The sequence below is a fragment of the Pinus tabuliformis genome, chromosome 3_2 (assembly GCF_031772625.1).
Source record: "Pinus tabuliformis cultivar Carrire ecotype Pingquan chromosome 3_2, CPIR1, whole genome shotgun sequence".
Classification (NCBI taxonomy): Eukaryota; Viridiplantae; Streptophyta; class Pinopsida; order Pinales; family Pinaceae; genus Pinus; species Pinus tabuliformis.
The window spans coordinates 1282934025-1282961016 of NC_142302.1; the positions used below are offsets into that span (position 1 = coordinate 1282934025).

A 26992-nucleotide genomic window follows, 5' to 3' on the forward strand; every position below is an offset into this window, starting at 1 on the left:
TGATCAACTTTTTTAGTTGATTCACTGTTTTGTCTTTGTACTGTTTTGATAGGGATATTCTTCGAGGGAGTCCTGATGTGCAGTGGAACGACATTAAGGGTCTAGAGAATGCAAAACGACTTTTGAAAGAGGCAGTTGTGATGCCTATTAAGTACCCTAAGTATGAACTCTCATATTTCATCTTGCTCTTTTATCATTTATTGACTAATCAACCAGATTTTAATTTGAGTTCTTCAGCTTTTTATACATGTAGAAATAAATTCTTTTCATATTCTTTTAGAAACATATATGTGAAAACAAATTCCATTTTAAGTCATTTGCTTGACCATTGCTTGACAATTGCTTACTCTAATGTAGGCAGAGAAAATCGGTGCACTATCATAATAAAATATATTTGGTTGGGTATTTACATTCAAAGCTTTTTGTGAATTACTTGAGATTTAGCTGTATAGTTTTTAATTAAAAAACCTTGTGAGTAAACTTTATGAAAATAATAGTTTGATTACCTCTTGCTTCAATTGCTGGAGTAACTAAACTTTCTTCCTTTGACGAAACATTTTATATCTAATTTTAGTTTTGTTGTTGACTTGTGCTTTCTTCTTGTATAGATATAATGCTTAAAAATTCTGGTGCCATAGACACCCTCTTCTTCTTGTGTATGAGATATATGCCATTACCATTCCCGATGATCAATTTATTTACTTGAGCTTGTGAGTATTCATTGTCATATCAAAGGGTTTCGTGTCCTTGAGGCTCGCGACCGATTTTAAAAATATCCCACATCAAATTGGATTTTACATGTGGTACATAGAAAAGCATTACTATGGTTTGGCTTTTTCACTTTACTGCAATAGATTGGTCTGCCTGACATCTTACAATCACTTCATAAACCTGCACATTTATAGAAAAATAGATTGGTTAGCGTGTATTTCAACTTCCGTAGACTCTAGGGTGATTGGTGATCATCAATCATATTGGAAACTTGTGGGGAGGGGATTACGCATGCCTAACACCAAATGCCTTATGCTGTTAAAATTTCAGTCCATGGTAAACAGACCTGGAAACCATTAACCCTAGTGGAAAAACTTAAGGAGCTCACAGGACTACTACTGTATTCTAGATCTGAAAACATAAAAACTAACTGAATCGTACTAACAGCAACTAATGAGAAACTGCAGCACTCAGAAAATCATCTCTGTTTTTCTTTATTAACTCATGAAAGATTAAAACATTGATGTGGTTTGATTTGCCACGCTGAAGCCATATTGGCCAAGGAGGTCACGAGTTCAAAACCACCCTTAGGGTTAGGTATACATGTTTGCTATTGGCATTTACCCTAGGCACTATGGTCCACCAAAAAGTGGTTAACCCCATAGGATAAATTTTTTCTCCTTTGGACAGCCAGCCAGCCAGCCAACAGCCCTTCATTGCTCAATATATGTGATGATATGCCACATTCACCCGTCATTAGCACTAGTTAGACACCTCTCACCATCCAACATTCCTCTTGAAGGTAGGTGGGTCACAACTCGGCAGGTACTTTAACCATTTTGCAATCGTGTGCTTTTACTTAATGTTTTGGGCATTCTAACATGATTTAAGGGGTAAGCTGGATGATACACCGATCTTGATTGGAAACCTATTCTCTCACCTTAGCGGGGGGGTTAGCTTTTGACCCTAGTCTCGTGGGACCTCCTTTGAGGCCTAGGGTTTTAGGAGGGGCATTACTTGGGAAACTTAGATTGAAGTAGCATATCCATAACCTTCCCATATTTACCACTCATCAACGTTCCCTTGATTTTGTATCCATCCTTCGGGTTTGTTGTCATTGGTTCATTGGAATTGGCACCCACATATCCTAATCCTTGAGTCAGGGTTGGAATCTTTGCAATGGAGGTTGATGTAGCTAAAAGAAAAGTAAAAGCATAAGATGGATACAACCAAAGAAAAATTAAAATGTAAGCAATGGCTGGGACATTAATTAGCGCGTGGGAAAAGTCCTAGCATGAGCTCTACCCTTCTCATTAGCTATCACTCGGTTCCTGAGCCCTTGATGCTCCATCACAAAATAAGGAGCCATTGCATGTCCAAACCCTAATGAGCAAGAAGCTGACTCATCATTAAGGGGTAATTTAATGCTACATCGTTAAAAGCAAGCTTGGACACTTGTGTTGAAATTGTAACTAGGTTCGGTCTTCATAATATATCATTATGATTTTGTAAAGAGTAAAAAAGAATTTATTTAAGAAAAAATGTGTTTGTCATGTCCCATTTGGACATTGAAAAGAAAAGAAAAAATTTGAATTTTTAAAAAGTATGTTTTTGTGTCCAAGTTGACCAAGTCAGCCCTCCAAGGATCAAGTTGGCCTGCCCAAGAGATGTGCCCTTGTGCATGAATGAACAACTATAAATAGAGGCAATTCCCCTCTATCAAGGACAAACTTCATAGTATCTTTTTTGAGGCATAAGAGCGAGGTTTCTGAGGCGCCAGTGCAAGATTTCCCTAGGCACATTCTTTTGTGATCAAGCGAGTTTCCTGAGGCACACCTTTTTGTTAGAAAATCAGAAAGGAAGAAAGATTTTCTTATATTGATAATTACTTGTGATATTCTTATGTTCTTATTAACTTCTTTATGTTCTTCTCATTAAGCAATCATCAAAGTAAAAACGTGAAGATCAAGGACATCAGATGTAGGCACTCAGCGAGGGCTAAAACCCCTTTATAGGGGAAATCCCAGTCAAAACCCTTCCTTCAGTAGATTCAAATTGAGATAAACCAAGACCCTAGACCAAAAAACCTTCCTCCTCCACCAAGTTAGCTCTTCCTTTTGATAGATGATCTCTTCCAAAGTTACCAAGTGCCAGCTTCTCAAATGCAACTTCAACCAAAAATTTCAACCCGCAGCTTCAGAACCTTGACCTAGCTTTAGAACTGCAATTTCTATCTAGCAACTTCAATAGCTTCAGCCTAGCAGCTTCACATCTTCGACCTATGTAGCTTAACAACTTTGATCTTGATGCAACTTCACAGTTTCGACCTTGATGCAACTTCACAACTTCAACCTTGATGCAGCTTCATAGCTTCGATGCAACTTCATAGCTTCGATGCAACTTTAGAATTTCGTTGCACATGAGAGAGAGAGAGAGAGAGAGAGACCCAAAAACATCGATTCCAACTTCCTTCTTGAACTTCACACTTTTTCTTCTTCCAACTACTACAATTCGAACTCGTGATAGATGTGCTTCCAAATGAGTCGAGTTGCTCCAATATATACTGATTTTTTAAGGTCGAATTCCCTTGTTGAGGTCGACTTGTCCTTTCTTGAGGTCGACTTGGTGGAGGAGGCCTAATTGACCTATTTTACTGTTTGCAATAAAATAAAATTATTTCTTGACAAATAAAGCCCAACAAGGGTCTTTTACATTATGACATGGACAAGGACACTTGACATAAACCCTAGAAGTCTTCAATGTAGACTTTGATCTACAAACAATTGACCCAAGCATAAGTCAATTTCTTTAATAATAAATTTTTCTTTTTTTTTGATAAATACATTACATCATGACTCAAATACAACTATGAAGACCGACACTAGTTACATTCTTCAACACTCCCTCCTAACTAGGGAGGTATTCATATATATATATATATATATCGAGAGAGAGAGAGAGAGAGAGAGAGAGAGAGAGAGGTACATGGAAGATCTCAAAAATGAACTACGAAGAGTTTTAGCACACTCAGTGCTACGACTAGATACCTGACCAGGGTAATTTATCCGGGTGAGACTCAGATGGACTCAAGCTTTCAGCGACTCTAGGTACCATACATGCTAACCATCAACCCATGGATCTAGGTGCGTATCCAAGGCCAAAGCTCCATGACCAATGCCATCCTCCCTCTTTGGGATCTAGACATCAACACACAGGCTGACCATATTTCCTCCCAAGCATCTTGCCATTAGATGTTTCACCTCTCTTTATAAACTAAACCAGATATATCCATTTGTCCAAGCATGCTTCCAAAGTGTTCATTCTTCTTATGGAGAGATCTACTTGTACAAAAACAAACCACAATCATTAATAAACTTTCAAATATATATATAAGTAAACACAAACCTTCGGGGTCCTCATTCATTCAGATGCTGCTAATATCATCATTAAGTTATCCAAATACATCTTGATAGAATCTTTCTTCTTTCACTTCTGTTGTATCTTTGTAGACAGTTCTAGGCTGGAGAATTATACCAAAGCATCTAAGTAAGGGTTTTAATTGAGTTGGATGACCAATGCATTAAACCTTTAACACTTGTATAATCCAAATATTTTTGAGAAGTTCAAAGGGCTGATTTTCATTCATAACATCATAAAATATTTGAATTGATTTTGAAAGTGGAAAGGGAGAAGATATGTGATAATCAAACATTCATACTGAATACTTAATTAATCAAATACAGTTGATGCGTGCAAAAGAATTCTACAGCCAAACAATATATATTCAAGAGATGACAAAAGACAACAATTTAAAGATGCAGAGGAACTAATTTAAACAGACTGTTCAATTAGTTAATCTCCATAAAGATGATAACTTTGCAACGGGCTATCAGGGAAGTTAATACTTAACTTAACCTTACCCAAACTCTTATGATACTTTGAATATATGATGAAAAACAAAGATGAATAAACAAGAAAGACTCACATGAACACAAATGTTGTTAATAGTGAATTTAGAATCCTTTGATTATCTTCAAAAATTTTCAGAAGAGTACAATAATGTCACTGGACAATCACAAGGGTTCAATCCTGCTTACTCCGAATTACAAAATATTTTCAGTGTAAATAAAAAATATTTAAATCTTATATAATTCTTTTACAAAATACAATCTTTATCCAAAATGATTTGGATATATCAAATAAATACAATATAAAAATAATATTTTTCTGAAACTGTTGCATATTCAACACTCTATTCAAGGGAATGTAGAACATAAATCCTAAATGCTTTCAAAGCTTGTACCAAAGCATAAGCTTGTTTTTCTATTATGTCATATTTTAGTTCTGCATCTCTCATAACCTTGCTAAAGAAAGCAATTGGCTGCTCATGTTGATCTTCATTTCTCTGCAATAAAACTGCTGCTATTGTAGTATCTGAGGCGAAGGAGAAAATACTGAAAAGTTTTGAATAATCAGGATTGGCAAGCACTGGAGCCTCAGAGATTGCCTTTTTGATATGAGAAAAAGAGAATCTAGCTTGGGTGGTCCATTTGACTTCATTATCTTTCTTGAGCATATCAGTAATATCTTTAACAATTTCAACATAATTAGGTATGAACCTTCTTAAAATATTTATCTTCCCTAGGAATGACTGAATTTCTTTCTTATTTCTGGGCAAACTGATTACTTGAATTGCTGAAACTCTTTTAGGGTCAATTATAACTCCTCCTTTTGAAATAATGTGTCCCAACAATTTCCCTTCCCTCATTGCAAAGAGTGATTTTTTAGGATTAAGAGAAATCCCAAATTTTCTAATTCTTTGAAAAACTTTCCTCAAATGTTTGATATGTTTAACATCGGATTCAGAAAACACTGTCAGATCACCAAGGTAAATGGCTATGAATTTATTTACCTTACCAACAAATGCCAAATCCACTGCCCTCTAAAATGTTGCACTAGCATTGATTAGACCAAAAGACTTCTTGGCATACATGAAAGTACCCCATGGAGTTGTGAATGTTGTCTTTTCTCTGTCTTCTTGACTGACCAAAATCTGACTGTATCCAGAAAAAACCATCCAACATTGAAATCCTGTCAGAACCTGTTACTCTTTGAAGTAAATGATCCATTTTTGGTAATGGATAATTATCTTTCAATGACAATTTTGTTCAGGTTTCTGAAATTAACAGTCTTATTTCACCATTCTTCTTTCTAATAGGTACCAAGTTAGCTATCCATTCAGAATATCTTAAAGGAACAATTATTTCTGCATCCAACAACTTTTCCTGTCCCCGAACCCACGTTTTCTGGCAACATATATATATATATATATATATATATATATATATATATATATATGGATGATAAGCTAGGAATAAAAACTTGATCCACCCTCACACACTTAAGCAAGAATAGGGTTTCCTGATACCTTGCCGATGCCATTTCAATGCTGAAGCTTTTGTTTGGACTGAGGGATAACCTTCTTCTTCCTAAATAATAAATATCATAAAAAACGAGCAAGGTTCATGAAAATCTGATGGAGCACATGCTTGAAGTTAAATTGTCTCATTTTTCATTGTTACTTTCAATTTTGTGAAACAGCACACTATATTATACTCTTTGCCACTATTGTTCTAATTTTATGATTTTAGACTCAGAAGATGAGGATTCATTTTAATTATTTCTTGAGTTTGTGGGGATCATCCGTGCTCATTTAGGAAATGAGGTCTAGTGCACTAGTGTGTTGAAATAGCAAAGTCTCCATCTCATTAGCAGAAGGGTTGGATGGATTTGGGAGATAAATTGGGATCTGTTATGCTGGTGAGTTCATTGTATTTTTTCCTTTTTGTGATTATACAGGTATTTTAGAGGCCTTCTATCGCCTTGGAAAGGGATTCTTCTATTTGGCCCACCTGGAACTGGAAAGGTTCGTGTCTTGATTTAACTTTTTACCAGCTGTTATCTTTTATGTACATTATGCCGAAGAGTTGTAATAGTAAATCAAACTACAAGCAAGTAAACTTGTTAGAGATCATGCCCTTTGAGTGCTTCTATGTATTTCATAACATCATTCTCAGATTATTGAACTATGGTTCTTTTCAGGAAGTATTTTGCATATTTTTGGACTTGTTTGCTAAATGTCAGGATGATGTGTGTGTTCTATTTAGCTAACGTTTTCTTATTGTGAATTTCATCCACTAGCTTGAAGCCGTTTTGAAGGTGAGAGTGAAATTGTTTATAACTCAAATCTCTCTTACAATCTAACATACTAAAGTGAGTCCAGTACACTTTCTAGTTTCAATCAGATCGAGCAGATTGGAGATTGAAAATACTGGATACTTTATTAGCAGACAGACTTGAGAGATTGAAAATGCAGTCCATTTGATGGCATAAGATTTCTGGCCATTCTCCGAGTGTGTAGAATTTAAGTATTTGCTTAGGACAGTCCTTAAATAATGCTGGGGCTGATCTGGGGATCTGCTCAGTGTGTTGCATTTTGAGTTTAAAGGAAAATCAGTTAATGAAGTACCAGTTTTGAAAAGAAAAGAATGTGCTTAGAGAGATATCTACTCAAAACTTCAAACAGGTGCCACTATTCCAATTTGAAAAGGGTTATCAATTACTTTGCAGCCAAAGAATATTGTCATAGGAGAATAAAAGGATGGAGCTGCCAGCCTCTTTGCAAGCAGAAGTTGACAATGGAATCTTATTATGAGATAACAAAACCAATTCCATAGATCAAATTTTAGTGCATAAGTGAAGTTCAAGTCATTTGAGCACTGCAGAACAGATATGCCCAGTGAAAACTCTGTTGCTAATATTATTATATGGCTATTTATTCAAGTCTTCTTTGACCAAGCTGCAAGTAAAATAATCAAAGGTTTTCCTTATTTAATATAAATATAAGTTGAATAATTTAGAAGAATAACCATCTTAGGGAAATTCTAGGCATTTGAAGCCTCATAGTTTTATTAAATTTCCAGAATTGTTATTATGACTTTCTACACAACAAATATTGTTATTGATTAGAATTACACATATATTTAATACAATTTTTTCAAACCATTCTTAGAGAAGCCAATGAAAAGAAAGTGTTTGTTTACTAATATAAAATGATTTCACACCAACTACAAACTTGAAAGAGAAGTCGTGGCATAGAAGTCACCTGGTATGTTAAGGAAATTTGGTAAGTCTGCTACTCAGAAGAGTTAGGAAAGGAGTAACATATACAGAGAAGCTTTGTACTGTACATGCCTACTAGGGAGAAACATCATATTTTCACAAGGTAGAAAAAATACAGAACCTTCGTTTGGAAATACATATTTAGTTAGAGGGGTTCATCGGGTGAAATTTCAAGGTGGGAGGAGACTTCAATCGGACAGGATGATACGAAATTAGGTATTTCTAGTTATATGGTTCTTGACTGAACTACATTCGTACTGTTGTCTTATATATTTCTAATTACTTATATTGTTTTTTTATGTGCTTATGCACTTACTGGAATGTATAACAAGTCAACTACACCTGTGTAGAAAACGAATCTCATTAATATTTGATTGTACTGAGCATCAGCCATTTCCATTTTATGGTTGATTTGGAAGTTCATATTCTAATTAGCTGGCTTCGTCTGGTTTATTTTTGCAGACAATGCTTGCCAAGGCAGTGGCTACTGAGTGCAAAACAACATTCTTCAACATATCTGCATCATCCATTGTTAGCAAGTGGCGCGGTAAGAACCATTGACATATGTACTATTGTAAAATTCCCCACATAAAATAACCCTGGTTTTCTTGATAAATATCTGAGTTTGCAGCTAAAAGAAACTCAATGGCAAGTCTCCTTAAATGCTAGATAACCGGATTCGTCCTATAGGCCCCACGAATCCGGAATCCATCGTGTCCGACACGATTCTCTCGAGATTCGTGTCCAAAAACCATGACATGTCGTGTCCTATTTTGACACGTCGAATCCGACTGTGCGTCACGATTTTGGCAGCGTGCCCTGTTTTCCAGGACTCGTTAGGCAGCAAAGGTGACCTGCACAGGTATGAAAAGGCCGCATTTGGTCATTACAGCCACGCATATTTTCATTTGGCAAGCGTTTTGGCAGCTTAATGATCAAGTCTAGGCCCTAGTATTGATATGCTATCCTTTTACTTAAATTTTTAACATTACCATGAAATGACTCAAGATGTTTGAGAGTGGTTCCAGCCTCATTGGATTTCATATGGAGAAAGTAGAATTTTAGATTTCATTCAAAATCCAGCAGACTTATCAGTTTTTCAGGATTTTAGGATTGGGGGATTGCAATGTTTCCATTGAGTTTTGTCATGTATTAGGGTATGGAACTCGTATTTAATCAAGAGCACCAATCCCTCTATGTACCTTGATGTTAGTGACATTGGTTGTCAAACTCCTGTATCATGACCCTCCTAAAAATGTACACATCACTCAAACAAAATCTTGACTTGACATGTTATGCTTGTTCTATCTTATGTTAATGCTTAAAGGGTGATATTAATGACAAAGATCCCTATACAGATACAGAGGTAATGACAAAGATACCTCTGGATATTAATGCTTAGAGGGTGACATTAATGACAAAGATCCTGATTTTCCAACAAGACTAAAAAATTAGACATTTCTCGTGGTGGCAAGAGGGCCAAGCATAAGAAATAGATAATAGATTGACATGTATTTGAATTTTGTATGTACTATGCATGCTAATAGTTATAGATGAAGATCTATATTTGAAATCAATAAATTTGTATCATTAATTAAAATTTTTGTAAGAAATATCTAATTTTTAATATATATATATATATTTAATAAAATAATATATAATGAATCCTACGTGTCCTGTTCCGGGGGGTCAACGTGTACGAATCCGACACCACGAATCCCGAATCCTACGAATCCCGAATCCCCGTGTCAGGTGACTTAGCTTAAATGATTTGACAGTGTTCTGCTGTAAGTGATGTTTTCAAAATTTTGTTTGCTGTACTTAGTTTTGACACTCCCACATATATTAACAATTCCCCAGATGAACTTGCATTTTTCAATAACCATTTCAGAAATTCAATACAGCAGATAATAGACAATAGCTCCTGCAGAATAACAATTTCTCATTCAAGCTTAGAATAACAGAGTAGATTGAGAGGATGGAACCTGGCAGTGAAAGCAGTCAAAGGTAACGAATATACGCATGAGATATCAGCCCATCAAAATAGCATTTCAGTTCTGGTTTGTAGTGAACGCTGCCAGAAATTCATATAATGGTTCCCCTTAATGGTAATTCTTGAGGCTCCACGCAGAACAGGTTCTTGAGGTAACATGCAGTCCAAGAGTGAGGTTACAGCAATGCCATTATATGCAGAAGTGATTTCTGTTCCTCTTATACAACTTTCCGAGCTTGTGTGCTGGCACAGGGATGGATTACGACCTCTTGAAAACTCATGGACATTCCCAGCAATAGAAACAGACCCTTTAACAATTGAGTCCTTGCCTAGGTGTGAAATACGACCTGTGGTAGCAATACTTTCCTACTTCAGCCCATTCGCTCAAGCTTTGAATGATACACAGCCCAGGTAGCAATGAAACTTGGTCCTGTGAACAATGTTTTCGTCCCAACAATAGAAAGTATAGAACTCGGCACCTGTAAAAATATGTCTCTGCTAGCAAAAGGAAGTAGCTTGGCTCAGAAAAATAAAAGGGAACTCTGTCATAAGCTTCCTAGGCAGATGGGGACATTACAGTCCTCCCTATCCAAGATTACTTGTCCCCAAGCAATTTCTATTCGGGATGTTTGAGCACCTGTTCGCCTTCCCAGGTAGCATCTTCTATCGCCAAATCCCTCCATTTTACTAGGTACTCCTTAATCTTTTTGCAACAAAATTTTCTTTCTCTTGTGTCTAGGATCTTCTCGGGAACTAAGACTAATTTTCCATCCTCATCTAACGGTGGAAGCTCTGTGGAAACAACAATATGCTGTCCCAAAGCTTTTTTGAGGCACGAGACGTGAAAGACATTGTGAATCTTGCATCCCTCCAGAAGCTCGAGTTCGTAGGCCACCTCTCCTACTCTTCTCAAGATTTTGAATGGTTCGTAGAACCTGGGTTTTAACTTTTCCGCCCCTTTAGTTTTGAGCGAGGACTGCCTGTGGGGTTGGAGACAGAGGTACACCAAAGATGCACTCCACCTTGTGCTTGTCTGCATACAATTTTTGTTGGTTCTGAGCCATGTGTAGATTGTTCTTGAGAACCTTTAAAATGTCCTGGCTCTCCTAGATCCAGTCTTTGGCCAGTGGTGCTCGACTGTCCCCAAATATCCTGTCTGCAAAAGTTGGGGTGTCATATCCATATAATTCTTTGAAGGGAGTCATACCAATGGACGTGTGGAAAGTGGTGTTGTAACAATGCTCCCCCAGATGCAACCACTTTACCCATGTCTTTTGTTGGCCAACCACATAATTCTTGAGATAGCCCTCCAGCCACTTGTTCACAATCTTTGTCTGCCCATCAGTTTGTGGGTGGTAGCTAGTGCTTGGAGTTAGCTCAATCCCCACGAGTTTGAAAAGCTCCTGCCAGAAACCACCCATGAACCTGCTATCTCTATCACTGACAATGTTCTTTGGCAACCCGTGCAATCTGAAAACCTCCCTGAAAAATAGCTCGGCTACCTGTGAAGCTGAATATTTTGATGGTATGGCAAAAAAATGGGCAAATTTTGTGAGCCGATCTACCACCACATATATGCAATCTTTGCCCTGCACTGGTGGTAAGCCTATGATAAAGTCCATAGAAACGCTTTCCCACTTTTGTTCCGGAATGGGGAGGGGCTGCAACAAGCCTACTGGATGGGTATGCTCTGTCTTGTTTTGCTGGCAAGTGTTGCATTCCCTCACAAGTCTCAGAACATCTGACTTGAGGCCCTTCCAGGTGAATCTCTCCTTGACCTTCCTGTAGGTCTTTAGATATCTCGGATGTCCGGCCAAGGGTGAGTTGTGAGCTGCCTGCATGATCCTCTCTTTGAGTTTTGATTTTGGTACAAGATAGATCTGGTCTTTATAGTAGATAATGTCATTCATAACCTAATACCTGTCATCACGGATCAACCCATCTAAAATCTCACAAGCAAATTTATTCTTTGAATACTCTACCAGTAGCAGCGATTTCCAATCTCTTGTCATCTCCATGAGTGAGAAAGTGGGTGGCATCCTTGATAGAGCATCTGCCACTACGTTGTTCTTGCCTTTGACATATTCTATCTCAAAGTCATAGGCCTGCAACTTTCTTATCCACTGTTGTTGCCTCTCACTTAGTTCTTTCTGCCCCATGATGAATCTAGCCAGACCTGATGCTGAGCTGCCTCCTTGAAGTTGGCAGGCTCCCCATCGTGCGACGTGAGCTACTAACGCCTGATACCTGTTTGGCTGTTTTCGCTCTCTTTTACTGTTCCATGGCTCTCCAATGAAGTTCTCTGCATCACGTAGAATCTGAAGAAGTTCCCTGTTGGTTCTTCCTCTGCCAACAGGTGTTTCTATTCGCTCTTCCTCCTCATCCTACGAATCTTCCTGATCTGAGGAAGAATTCTTCACTTCCGTTGGTTGAAGAGGCATGACCAAGGGATCCTCTTTCGACTGCTCCTCGGAAGGCATTTCGCGAGATCTTCTGAAAGCTCTGTCCTCCATGAATTTTACATCTCGTCGTACTACTACCTTCTTGCTTCCTAGAAGATAGATTCTGTACACCTTAGCGTTCTCACTATATCCTACCAGATACCCCTTTTCTGCACTCTGATCCAACTTCTTCCTCATTTCTCCGGGTATGCAACAATATGCTAAACTCCCAAAAATCCTGAAATGACTGACTTTAGGCGTCTTCCTAGTGAAGACTTTCTCTGGAGTAATCTTGCCCAATGCCCAATGAGGAGTCCTGTTCTGAACGTAGACAACTGTGTTGCATGCTTTCGCCCATAGGAATTTTGTCATATCTTGATCATACAACATGGCCCTAGTTGCTTCTACAATAATCCTGTTTATCCTTTCTGCCACCCCATTCTGCTCTAGATTGTAGGGAGCTGTCCACTCTCTTCTGATGCCTTCCTTAGCGCAATAATAAGTGAAGTCCTTATCGACATACTCTCCACCATTATCTGAGCGCAAGACTTTTATTTTCTTAACTGTCAGATTCTCCACTAGAGCCTTGAACTCCTTGAGTCGACAGAAAACCTCATCCTTGGTTTTCAGAAAATAGATCCAAGTTTTCCTTGAGTGGTCATCAATGAAGGTAAGGAAATACTCGGCAGCGCTGAGAGGTTTGACGGACATAGGTCCGCATATATCTGAGTGTATCAATCCTAGTATACTCTTGGCCCTGTGGTTGCTCCTAGGAAATGCCGCCTTGGCATACTTTCCTAGAGCGCATCCCCTGCATACACCATCTCGTTCCATACTCAAATCCGGAACTCCTGTTACAGTGCTCCTCAGAATCCTCAGAGCTCCATGGTGCAAGTGACCCATCCTTCTATGCCATAGTTCGTTCAAGTCTTTGTCCCCATGACTGTCTATTAGTGCCATTGGAGATTTTAGTTATAATCTATACAACCGATTACTTTTGATCCCGATCTGCACTTTCTTTTTCCAACTCGAGTGTTTGACGTATACCTTCTCCTTGATGAAGTAAACATTATAGCCCTTGCCTTGTAGTTGTGACACGGAAAGTAAGTTCATCCCCAATCTTGGTACATGCAGCACATTTGTGACATGGAACCGTTCTCCTAATTTTGTCTGAAAAACTATGGTACCCTTTCCTACTGGAGTACACTTTGCCTTGTTCCCCATGGTGATCTGAAAATTCATCTTCTCTTCTTGATATTTCGAGAAACACTCCTTGATTCCCATCATATGCCATGAGGCTCCACTATCTATATACCATACTTCTGATGATGCAGCACTAGTCATGCATGCCACTTCTTCTTCCAACCTGGAAGCCAACGTAGAGAAATCGAAATCTCTCTCTCTCTCTTGTGCAATCCTCTGAAAATCTGCGTGAGTCCCCTGAGGTGGATGCCTCTGCATCGTGGTCTCGACCCATAACTGATTTTCCCTTTCTGTCTCTGCTTACTTGCTCTGATACCATGTGAAAATGCTATCACTGCAGTAACTAATTTACTTTTCCTACTTATTTCATCATAACTTATTCATGAAATTACTTCAACAAACATTAAAATAAATACTGCTGCAGATATCACACCGTAATACAGAAACAAACATATGCACACATTGACACAGAAATTTTGGATTAATGTCCCCGGAAAAACCCAATGTGGGAAAATCGGTGTAGCAAGGGAGGATTTTATTATTCAGCGATTTTCTAGGACAATAGGGTGCCAAACTGGCTTACCCACAGATAGATAAATTTCCAACACTTCTTCTGAACCCAGCGTAGGCTTTACTGACCTCCGCGTCAGCGTACTGAGGCTCTGCGCAACCTCTCTAGCCTTCTGCGTCACTCCTGCAGCCTCTGCGTGGATGATGCAGGTCCACCTGGCTCTGCTCAGTCTCTGCTGCCTCTGCGTGGCTTCCTCTGGCTCCGCGTTTGCCTCTTTTGCCTCTGCACTGATCTCCCGTTTCTCTGTTCTGTACTTCCTGCCTCTTGACTGCTCTCCAGACCACTGGTTCAATTTCTCAGCAAACCTCGCTCCAGAAATTGAACTGGTTGGTCTCCTCAGTGTGTTTTCCCAGTGACCCTCAAGCCTCCTCTTATACTTTCCTCGTTGATAAATCAACAACTGAGATTAAGACCCTCATCAACGATTAAGATTAGATCTGGCTTGATCCATTTCTTTTGGACCATTCTAACATAGTTTCATATTAATACACATTAATATTTTATTTTCCTTAAATTTAGACTTAGGGTCTCCATTAAAAATATTAACTATTTTAATATCTTCTGAACTATTTAGAATCTGCCCAAATCCTTTTTGGGTATTGGAGATCTCATGTGCCCCAACCTCTCCACCAAATTTCGTGGCTAGAGCACATCCGATGCTACCCCAAATCAACACATTATGCATACAAAATTACAAATACAATTGACATAAATGATAAATGATAATTTATAAATTTATAATACATATTCAATTCATGAATGATCCAAAAGGAGAAAGACAAGATAGTAAGATAAAGATATTGTAGTTTTCTCATTAAGTCATCAAAATCAAAATGTGTTACTGTTTACATCAATGCCAGTGGAAAATAGAAATAGCAAATACAAAAAAACTACAACTACAAGTCTACAAGTATACAAACCTTACGACAGTAGGTAGCTTATGACTCATGAGTCATCAATCCTCATAGTCATCATCAAAATCAACATCACTGTCCTCATCATCATGGTCACCACTACTTTCCTCCGCTGCATCCTCCTCCTCTGTTGTGGTAGTTTGAACCTGTTCTCATTGTTATTTGATTTTTCATATTTATGGGAACATGAAGGTGGAACAGGCTCTGTTGTCTGGTGCCACAAAAATAGAGAAGGTCGTGTTGCTGCGTTTCGAGATGATATTTCCATTGAGAGTCTGGCTCAAAATTTGAAAGAGAAATACTTTTGCTTCAGGCTCATGGATCTGATGCCATGCCCCAATAGCCTCACAAGATAATGCCGCAATTGTTTTGTGATCAATGAATGTCGTGAGTGAGATTTTAGTTTTGCAGGAAGAGAATGAGTGTTAAATAATAAAAACTAAAAATTGATCATTAAAGCTATGGCTCGAGATGTGAATAGTGGTCTTCTTAATGCTGAGGTATTGAATGACATAGTCAAATTACTAGATTCTGTAATAGCAACATACAACCATTTAGATGATGAGTTTTCAGAGATGCTTCATATTACAATGGTGAGTGAGGGGGTCTTACTCACATTCGGAACGGACAGTTAGAGCAGAAGATCATAGGAGATTCAAATAGAGTTTCAGAGGCTTGGAGCATTTTGAGTTCTCTTGTGCACTTTCCAAGAGCTACTTATGGTCAAAATGGTTATTGTTGGCTCATTGCAATGTTATTTGCTGAAATGTTTAGGGACAGCAATAAGGTCAATATTCAGAATTTGCCAAGGGTGAAGTTTTTCAGCGTCCCACTAAAACCTTTAACGCTATACTGTGTCACCTCTAGTAGATCAATGTTTATTCTAACCAATTCACTCCAATAGATTGGCAGTGAAGAAGAAAAGAATATGCATATCTCGGAAAAAGGATGCCTTGTCAAAGGTGACGATGTTGTCTAAGAGGATTTATAGAGGTTGGAGGATGAAAGAAAGGTTCTACCCATCAATGAATATCTCCTTGGAATGGGACAATCTTACTGTCTACACTCGATCGATACTTGCTAATATTTCAATTAGAGATGAACACTTCCAAACCAACCTCCACAAGAAAAGGGTAAAGCAAATGCAAGGACATGCACCTCATACACAGTTGGATAATGTGATTTAATGAAGATTTATGAGTGTAATTTGAGTTGGGATTTTGTATATGGAGTACTTGGTAACGTTGTGTAATGCTCAAGGTAACGTTGTATATAACACTCTGTATGATGTTGTGTAACGCTATGTAATGCTGCAAATCTGGGAAATATTGGAATGATAAGGACATTGCTTTATAGTGGTTTTATGATTTAGGGTTGTGTTCTTTAGAGCTATTCGTTTTCCATGGAAATATGTTGAGAAGCTATGGAATTGTCTAGTTTAATAGAAGATGTGTACTAAAGATGAAAACCATATATTGTTGGGGACCGAGGTTAGCACTACATCAAGCAAACCATCGACACATCAACAGACAAAAATCTCCTGAGCAATTTTTCAAAATCTTATGCAAACTTAGAATCTTATGCAGCATATAAAAGTGTTATATCATGCTCATTACTCTAATTTTGTCATATTCAAAGCTTAAATGACTGTAGCTTTTTGCAGATCACTGTATCGTTTTTCAGATGATATGGAGTTTTTCATATGTGGAGTTTTTTTAAAGGTGTAGCAAATTTGGTTCAAATCTATCTAGAATGCTTAATGAGTGCTTTATTGTGCTACTTCCTGTTAGGATATTCCGACACATAGGATATAGTTAAGTTCAACTTGGTCTAGTATAGAGTTAGGTTAGAGTTAGGTAAAGTGTGTTTCTTTACCGTTGTACATTTTGTAACTTACAATCCGACGGTCACGATATGTAGTGATCCGACGGTTCACTCTCACCTCGGTATTACCGACACTTGATCCGTGGCTTGACACCCGATTGGTCCATGAGTTCTATTTAAAGCGCATGGAGGGTCATTGTTCGGGTAATCCGTGCATGAGAGAAGCTTATGTAAATTTTCATTCTTTGATTAATAAATTGTCTGTACCCATGTTGGGACAGGCCGTGGACTGTTTCCCTCCTTGCACTCTGAGGGTTTTAACCACGTCAAAAATACTGGTGTATTGATTTGAGATCTGGTTGTGAGCGGTGTCCTCTTGGTATTCTTTCTGAGGAACTTACCCTGTAAATTCCTACATGGTATCAGAGCTATTTGAGGGCCGCGTCCGTTGGTGATCCAAATCTGAAGCCGGTAGAACTGCATGCGGCTGTCGTTTCCTAGATCTGCTGTTTCTGACTGCTTTCGGGCTGAGAGGACTGCTCTGTTGCGTTCGAAGCATCTGTTTCAGTGAGGAACCCCTTTCGTTTCACGCGAAAAGGTTTCCGGTAGCCCTAGCTGCGTCATTTTTCAGATCGGGAGGTATACAGTGTTTTTTTTGCAGTTTACTGTCATTTTCTCTCTGCTTATTTCGGTTTCGGTTTATTTAGCCTTTTTTTTTTCCGGATCTATACCTTTCATTTCTGCGTATGCTCTTTGCCCTGCGACTCTGTGTGATCTGGGCAAATCAGAAACAGAAAGAAAGGATTTTTCTCATGCGTATGCTCTTTTCCCTGCACCTTAGTGTGATCTCGGAAAATCAGAAACATTGAGAAAAATATTTAGTTTTTCGGCTAAAAGCTAACTTTGAGATTTTTTTTAAAAATTTCTAGTTTTTTGGCTAAAGCTAACTTCGAGCCGTAAGGTTCGTTTTTCTTTGGATATTCGTTTTGTGTTTTGTGTTTTGTAGGGGAAAAGAGTCTTCCCAAGGCAAGCACGCAAATCGAGGCCCCCCCTCTCTCTCTCTCTCTCTCTCTCTCTCTCTCTCTCAAATATTTTGTATAGATCAATTGGTTCAAAGACCTTTTAAGAGAGTAGAGGTCTTGGGTTCAAGTCTCCATTTTGTGGGGGCGGATTTTTTCATTCCCGCACATTCGCGCACTTTGCCGGCAACGTCAACAATTTTTTTTCAAAAAGCCATAACTTCTTCATCCGGAAGCCTTTTTCAGAGCCGTTTTTTTTAAAACCGCCTATTTTTTCGAGATCTATCCATTGGACCACTTACTTTCAGCATCTTCAGCTTCAGTTGTTTTTCAAAAAATGGAAAGTCCATGCCAAGTCATTCTTGACAGCACTAACTACTTCCAATGGGTAGCCTACATGGGAGATTTACTTAGAAGTAAAGGTCTCTTCAGAATAGCCACAGACCAAGAGAAGAAACCCAAAGATGAAGACAAGGCCGAAAAATGGGAAAATCGACAAGATCAAGCACGTGGTTTGATAGGAATGTCTGTTTCTCCTGATCTTAGATTCCACATTGCAGAAATTGAAACTCCTCATGAAGCATTAGAAAAACTTGCTAAAGTTTTTGGGATTAAAAATGAAATTAGAGCCCATCAACTTGAGAATGAGTTGCTTACTTTGGATCCTAATAATTTTTCTTGCATTGAAGATTTCTTGTCCAAATTCAAGACCCTTAGATATCTCTTGGAAGGTGTTAAAGTTAAGAAAGAAGATGGTAACCTTATTTATTCCATCCTTACTAAGTTGGGACCAGCCTACTCTGTATTTGTTTCCACTTTCCATTCTACCAGGGAAGCTTTCATTTGTCAAGGCAAAGACTACAAGCCCCCTTCCTTTGACTCCTTTTGTGATTCCTTAATAAGAGAACAAGAAAAACTCTTACACCTTGGTCTTCTTAATCTTGGAAACTCTTCCTCGAAAGCGTTAGCCGCCCAGCAGCAACCAAATTCAAAGAATCCTAAGAAGTCTTATCCTCAAAGGAATGGTCCTAAACCAACTCAGCCTCAAGATGAAAGATCATTTCAGCAATATGACAAGACCAATAAAAACAAATGGAAGAAGACTGACAGACATTGTAACTTTTGTAATCGAGATGGCCACTTAGAATCTAAATGCTTTAAGAAGATGGAAGCCTTGGAAGCCGCAATGAAGAAACATAACATCCATCTGGAGCCTACTTCAACTTCAACTTCCGGAATGGCATTTTCTGCATGTCATCGTCAATCATCTCAGTCTGGTTATGCATTAAATGTATCTTCTTCTTCTTCTCATTCTCATGAGTGGCTCATTGATTCTGGAGCCTCTTGTCACATGGCCAAAAACCAAGCCATGTTTTCTTCTTTAAATGATTGTAACACCAAAAATATATATGTTGGTGATGATAGATCTCTTAATGTTGTAGGGACTGGAACTATTCATCTAGACAATGGTCAGTTCAATGATGTATTATGTGTTCCAAACTTATCCTGCAACCTTCTATCTGTCTATCAGATAACTCATTCAGGTGAAGGTAAAATTGTTGAATTTTCACCTCATGATGTTGTAATCAAGGATCTAAAAGATCCTAAACAGATTCTAGCTACTGGTCTTGCTGATGATTCCAAAAGGTTGTATAAGTTTCACAACTTTGGGTCATCCCATCTTCCCTCAGTATTTGTTGCTCATAATGATGAAGTGAGCAAACTTTGGCATGAGCGGTATGGTCACTTAAACTATCGCTCCCTTCAGCATCTATGTAAGGAAAACATGGTGACAGGTCTTCCTATGGTATCTTGCAAAGATGGTGTTTGTTCCGGATGTGTACTCGGAAAACATCATCGGGACAGTTTTGACAAACGTGCCTCTTGGCACGCCTCAGCCCCTTTACAGCTTGTGCACAGTGATTTATGTGGTCCTCTTCCTGTTGCTTCATTCTCTGGCTGCAAGTACTTCTTAACTTTCATTGATGATTTCTCCAGACGCACTTGGGTATACTTCTTAAAACTCAAGAGCGAAGTATTTACCACCTTTTTGGCCTTCAAAGCATTCGTTGAAAAACAATCTGGACATCAAATTCTTAAGCTAAGAACTGATAATGGTGGAGAATATGTTAAAAATGCATTCATCAACTTTTGCACCGAAAATGGAATTCAAATGCAACATACTGTTCCATACACTCCACAACAAAATGGTGTAGCTGAAAGGAAAAATCGCACCTTAAAGGAAATGGCTAATTGTATGCTGCAATCTAAAGGACTCAGTCTTAGTTTTTGGGCCGAAGCAATTAATTGTGCAAATTATATAATCAATCGCACTCCTACTAAGGTTCTAGAGAATATCACTCCAGAAGAAGCCTGGAGTTCCATTAAACCAGATGTAAGTCACTTTCGTGTGTTTGGAAGTGAAGCATGGGCCCATATTCCAGATGAAAAGCATAAAGCCTTAGAACCTAAGAGTGAGAAATGTACTTTTGTTGGATATTCTGAAGATGTAAAAGGCTATAGACTTATTCCATTTAAGTCCAAAAATGTTATCATTAGAAGAGATGTAAAATTTGATGAAAATAAATCGGCCTGCGAGCCTAGTCCGGCGGATGTGCCACCTCTTCCTATCTCTTCTATCTTTGAAAACATTTCTTCTTCTGATGATGAAAGCGAGGATGATAATCCTTCCCCACCTTCTCAGGATCCTCAACTTCCAAGATGGGTCCGTGCTACTCGGGATGCAGCAGGTGATCTTGCCGGTGATCCTACAGATCAGCGACGTACACGTTCTCAGTTTGAAAGAGCCTCTTCTTTACTGGCTCAAGCTCCAGTAAATCATGATCCTGACACTTTTGCAGAAGCTTCAGGCCATCCACATTGGGAAACAGCTATGAATGAAGAATATCATTCATTGATGACAAATGATACATGGGATCTTGTTCCTCTACCAAAGGGACGCAAACTTGTTAGATGCAAATGGGTTTACAGAACCAAGTATGGACCAGATGGGAAAGTTGATAAACATAAAGCTCGTCTAGTTGCTAAGGGCTTTTCACAGGTTGAAGGCATTGACTACACTGAAACCTTCTCTCCAGTTGCCAAAATGAACTCTATCCGCCTTGTTCTTTCCCTTGCTGCCTCTTTAAAATGGGAAGTCCATCAAATGGATGTTAAATCTGCCTTCTTGCATGGTGACTTGCAGGAAGAAATCTATATGGAACAACCCATTGGCTTCATACAAACAGACTCCAGCCTCGTTTGTCGACTTAAGAAATCCCTTTATGGCCTCAAGCAAGCTCCTCGAGCTTGGTATGCCAAAATGGATAGCTTTCTTTTAGAATCTGGCTTTTCTAGGTGTCATTCTGACAATACTGTCTACACCAAGAAAGTGGGCAACTCTCTCATCATCCTTGTTCTTTATGTTGATGATCTTATTCTTACTGGTAGTGATCCCAACCTTATAAACCATGTGAAGTCCAGCCTTAAAAAGAAATTTGAAATGACAGACTTAGGACACTTACACTATTTTCTCGGTCTTCAAGTCTTGCAATCCCAAGAGGGTATTTTCCTTTCCCAGTCCAAGTATGCTTGTGATATTCTTCGTCATTTTCACATGGAAGACTGTAAGCCAGCCACTTCTCCCTTTCAGTCTGGAGTCAAACTTTCAGTCTCTTGTACTTCTCCTGAAGTTGATGCTACCTTATACCGTCAACTTGTCGGAAAACTCTTGTATTTAACCCATACTCGTCCTGATCTTTCCTTTGCTGTTGGCCTTGTTGCTCGTTTTATGCAAAACCCCCGTGAAAGTCATTGGAAAGCAGCTAAAAGAATACTTCGTTATGTTCGAGGTACAGTACAGTTTGGGATTCATTACAGTGCCAAAGCAGCTCCTCTGTTAGTTGGTTTCACTGATTCTGATTGGGCTGGTGACCTTGATGATCGGAAGTCTACTGCCGGTTATGTCTTCACTCTTGGTTCAGGACCTATTACATGGGCTTGTAAGAAACAGGCTGCCATTTCTCTTTCATCAGCAGAAGCAGAGTATCGTGGTGCCGTGGAAGCTAGTAAGGAAGCCTTGTGGCTTCGTCAGATCCTATCAGAGTTTGGCTTTGAGCAGCAGCATCCAACCACACTTTGGTGTGATAATCAAAGTGCCATTCAGCTATGCAAAGATCCAGTCCAGCATCAGCGCAGCAAACACATTGAACTACACATGCACTTCATCAGAAAGCTCATTCATGACCATGTTCTTGAAGTGCAATATTGTCCAACAGATGATCAGGTTGCAGACATCTTCACAAAGGCTCTCACAGAGGCGAAGTTCACTAAACTTCGATATATGCTTGGAGTTCAGGAAGTTGTCACTAAGGGGGGATAGGCTCTAGTGCCTCCTTCCTTCTCCTATTGTGTCATATTTGTAAATCCTTCAATCCTATCCCAAGTTGTTCTTAAGGGGGGATGTTAGGATATTCCGACACATAGGATATAGTTAAGTTCAACTTGGTCTAGTATAGAGTTAGGTTAGAGTTAGGTAAAGTGTGTTTCTTTACCGTTGTACATTTTGTAACTTACAATCCGACGGTCACGATATGTAGTGATCCGACGGTTCACTCTCACCTCGGTATTACCGACACTTGATCCGTGGCTTGACACCCGATTGGTCCATGAGTTCTATTTAAAGCGCATGGAGGGTCATTGTTCGGGTAATCCGTGCATGAGAGAAGCTTATGTAAATTTTCATTCTTTGATTAATAAATTGTCTGTACCCACGTTGGGACAGGCCGTGGACTGTTTCCCTCCTTGCACTCTGAGGGTTTTAACCACGTCAAAAATACTGGTGTATTGATTTGAGATCTGGTTGTGAGCGGTGTCCTCTTGGTATTCTTTCTGAGGAACTTACCCTGTAAATTCCTACACTTCCATAGCTTTAAACATTGGAGTTCAGTGACAGTTAGGGAGTTTTGTTAAATTCCAAACCCCTTGCCATTGACGTCCAAGGGGGAGGTGAACAAGAGCAAGGATCACAATGATTGCCATCAATGCCAAAGGGGGAGATTGTTCGCATTGTTGTCATTGATGGAAAAATAACTACAGGAGTAGCTTGGGAAAAGGAACAACAAAGGAGCAAAGGAACAACAAAGGAAAAGGAGAGTAGCAAGGCAAAAGAGCAACGGAGCAACAAAGGAAAAGGAGAGCAACAAGGCAAAGGAGCAAATAAACAATAAAAGACGAATAACAAGAACATGCAAGGTATTGATAAAGGAACAATGTCTGCAGCAAGGCATGTTTGATATGCAGGAACAAGAGCAAGGGTGATGGAAAATGATTTAGGAAAGATGTTGTTGCAGAGATGCAAGGCAAGACAAAAGCATGATCATTGTTGTGATGCAAGGCAAAGGCAAGATTCCATGACAACAAAGGAAAAATTCCATGACAACAAAAACAAGACAAGACTCAAGGCGGTTGAGGCAATGGCATGAAGAAAAGATGGCTTTGATCATATAGATGACTTTGGAGAGTGAATGTTGCATACATATACTTGCATTGTTTTCATATGTTGTGTGCATATTGTTTACATTAGAGAATGCTTGCACTGTGTGCATGTGTTGTGATGTTATAATGTTTCTTTTGGCATTATGTTTATATTGGTGTACCTAATCATTATAGATGGCTGAAATAATATGTGGTGGAGCACTTATTTATTTTCTAATATTTAAAATATGAAGATCTTGGAAGCGAATGAGTGGAAGGCAAAGAGTCAAGCTTTTTTACTTCATATTCTTGTGTGGGATACAAACAACCTACAAATTATCTTTATAAAAGATGTGATTTTGGAAGGAATTGAGAGGTTAGAGAGTGGGAGAATGTGTGAGAGCTGATTGAGGTATTATGCATTAGTTACTTGACACATTTGAAGCTTATGTGAAGCAGATTCAAAGGGAAGAACAGACAGAAATGAAGAGGGAGATATGCAAAATTTATGACCAGGTAAACCAACACATTTTTGTTTCTTGTTTGCATCAGGGGATGGTAGTCTCCTTTCAAGTTGTGGCTTGATAAATATCCAATTGGAGCTGGTTGAGGTAGGAGCCTCCTGTGGGTTGTAGCCTACAAAAAACATATGGGAGTTGGAGCTTCCTTGCATGTTGTAGCTTGTAGAAAATTGAGGTAGCAGCCTCTTATATGTTGGAGCCTACAAAAAATCAGATGTAATAAGGAGTAGGAGCTTGCCTTTGCATCACAACAATAATAAAATCATGGTTTTCTCCCTTTATGGGTTTCCACATATATTTGGTGTCAATATGTGTTATTATTATGTGCTAATATGATGTTTTGGTTTGCTTATTAATTGTTGTTCACATATTCAATCTGCTGGTCATCATTTGTTAAGCTTCTCATGTAATGTTTCAGTTAATGAGATTAATGAAAAGAATTTTATTGTCCATAAATATACTAAAATGATTCACCCACCCTCTCAGTTTATTCAAGTTTTCATCATACTTGAATGGTGGCATAGAACATTTTGCCTTTCTAGGCGTTGCCAATACTTTATCCCATATTATATATCTCTTACATATCGCTTTGAGCCATAGTTGTTAATTATCCTTTAGGTGATTTAAGAAAGCCTCCCTTGTGGTAAAATACCACTAAAGCACAGGAGAAAGATTGTTGAGGTGACAGTGGCGACCCTTTGTCATGTTGCCATAAGGTCTGGACCCACCTAGTGAGGCTCTGCATTGGGCCTGCTAGATTTTGCAGCAGTAAGGACAAAGCATTTCTAAAGGGGAATGTGTTATAAACATAAATGGCATAAGCATTTCTTAAGGGGAAGACAATGTTCGCATATATTTTGAATGGAGGTGGAGCACCGGGAAGGATTTGACAACCATGCCATCTTTAGGAGCTCAAGATAGAGGAGTATTTCATCTTTTGATGCCTCATCTATTATGAGATTGGAGAATAATTTCATGACCTCTTATGGGAGCTCCAAATCCTCTCTATATTCTTTGGGTATTCAGAGTGTTGACCATTGGAGTGGCAGATGATGATTATATGAAGAATCCATGCCCACGGATGATCCAGAGGACACTTGTACCATCATATACCATCAGTCAATAAAGTTTTTAAACTCTACTTCTATTTTCCCATCATCTTTCTTGTACCCAGATTCCACACACTGCGGGGAATTGTAATAAGTGATACTAGTAATTATGAGTTTGTTGGGACTTGATCAACAAACGAGTACACCTTGGAGTGTTTTTTTTATCTGGTTAATTGTCGTTTCTTTTTTAGAGGCGGATAATTTTCTAGGTTTTTTCACTCACTTTTTACCCCAAAGTAGGGGTGACGGTTTGAAGGTTGAGCCCCTAACACATCTTAGCATCTAGAGTCTATGTATATTACCATATTAGATCACACAAAAAATTTCGTGGAATTTGGATAGGTTTAGGTAGTCTTTTTTAATTTTTTAGATTTTCACACTGTGGAAATTGCTAATAAAATTGTATTTGTAATGTAATAAGTGATGTCTAGAGAATTTGTATGGGGTATGAGTAATAAAATTTGCATTTCTCACCCACAACTTTCTACTATGACACACTTTGAGGGGTTAAAAATGTGTTTTGAACCCTCAAAACCTTTTTTTCCTAAGTTTAGTGGGAAATCTGGCAATTAATTAAACCAGAAATTAAATAAATGAAGAAAAATATATATCCACACATGCTAAATGTTGTGGAAATGAGGTGGAAAATTATGGAGTTAAAGTTAAGTTGCAAGGTGATGTTGACTCCTAAAATCAAGGAAAGAACATGTGCTCAAATAAAATTGAATTTATGACGTTAAATGAGAAAGCTGCTTACTTGGAAATTCGAATTTGTGAAGTTAATTCACATTTGTGAGGATTTGGGAGAATATTTGGTGGAGATTTTGTGGGAAATTGTCCCCAGATGGGTTACCACCCATCTACACTTGTCATTCCATCATAAAATTCAAATTTGGCACATAAGGGAAGAAGAAAATGTTGTTATGAGCTATTGTGCTTGGGAAAACTCTGCTCTTATGTACACTTGTTGTCAATTTCAATAAAAGACTTTGGGGTTCATTGATGAGCTTTTCTTCTTTTGGAGTATGATGATTGGCTCACCATTGGTATAATTTCCTTTGCTCATGTTTTGATTTATTTTATTTCCATATGCTCTTGTAGATTTGTTAATGTAAAATTATCGTGCATTGACAATAGGAGTATGTTTTAGGTGTGGAAATATCTAGTTATTTTCCAATAAATTTCTTGAGTTTTCTTATCATTGCTTATTTGCTAAATGTATATGGGACTTGTTGTCGCGCAGATTGACACGACAACGCTAAGACCGGGGGCTGTCACTCTGATCCCCGATCCCTCCGTTTAAGCCTGTCTCCCGCGGCCAAGGGGGGGAGACCCTGCGAAATAATGAAGACCAACTGCCAAACAGTTGGGTGGGAGACACGATACGATATGATAAGCACTAGATGGATTTAGAAATTTAAAAGACCAGTGCCTTGTGGAGTAAATATTTAATCGCTTAATTGTCAGATGCTGCAACAATAACCATGTAGAGCAAGCATTTATCATCAAAGCTAGAACGATGAAAGATATCAGTTAAAACGACAATGCTCTTATAATGACAAAGGCTCAACAACGATATCCAGTAATTAGGAAAAATTTGATCAAAGCTTTAAACAACTACGCAAATGCAACAAATATTCATGATAAACATTTATTCCACATGATAATTTCCGGAAAATAACTGGATCTGACAAAGAAAATTTCCACAATATTTTTATATTTTTTTCAATTTTTTTTTTTTTTTAAATGTTAAAACTAAAAATCTAAACTAAGCAAAATTTAAAATCTAAACTTAAATTTTTTTTATTTTATTTTATTTTTTTTTTTAAGATTTTTTATATTTTTTATTTTTTGTAAAACTAATATAATTATTTAGCCCAAATTAATCAAATTAAACTAAATCTAAACCTAAATCAAAAGTAACTCCTAAACTAAATCTACTTTAAAGTCTATCAAAATAAATATAAAATGAATGGAAATAATGCTAAACTTAAGCCTAAATAAAATAAATGCATAACAATTAAGCTCT

The 26992-nt window shown here is 38.2% G+C and overlaps 1 protein-coding gene across 1 annotated transcript in view; it reads left to right on the top strand.

The window, feature by feature from the left end:
* Positions 1-26992, top strand: part of CCP1 (P-loop containing nucleoside triphosphate hydrolases superfamily protein) — a 338936-nt gene that overhangs the window by 126521 nt on the left and 185423 nt on the right. Inside the window, exons 5-7 of the mRNA XM_089417946.1 lie at positions 53-160; positions 6571-6637; positions 8356-8440. Of these exons, the coding sequence (XP_089274072.1) occupies positions 53-160; positions 6571-6637; positions 8356-8440 (260 nt within the window). The remainder of the gene's footprint in view (positions 1-52; positions 161-6570; positions 6638-8355; positions 8441-26992) is intronic.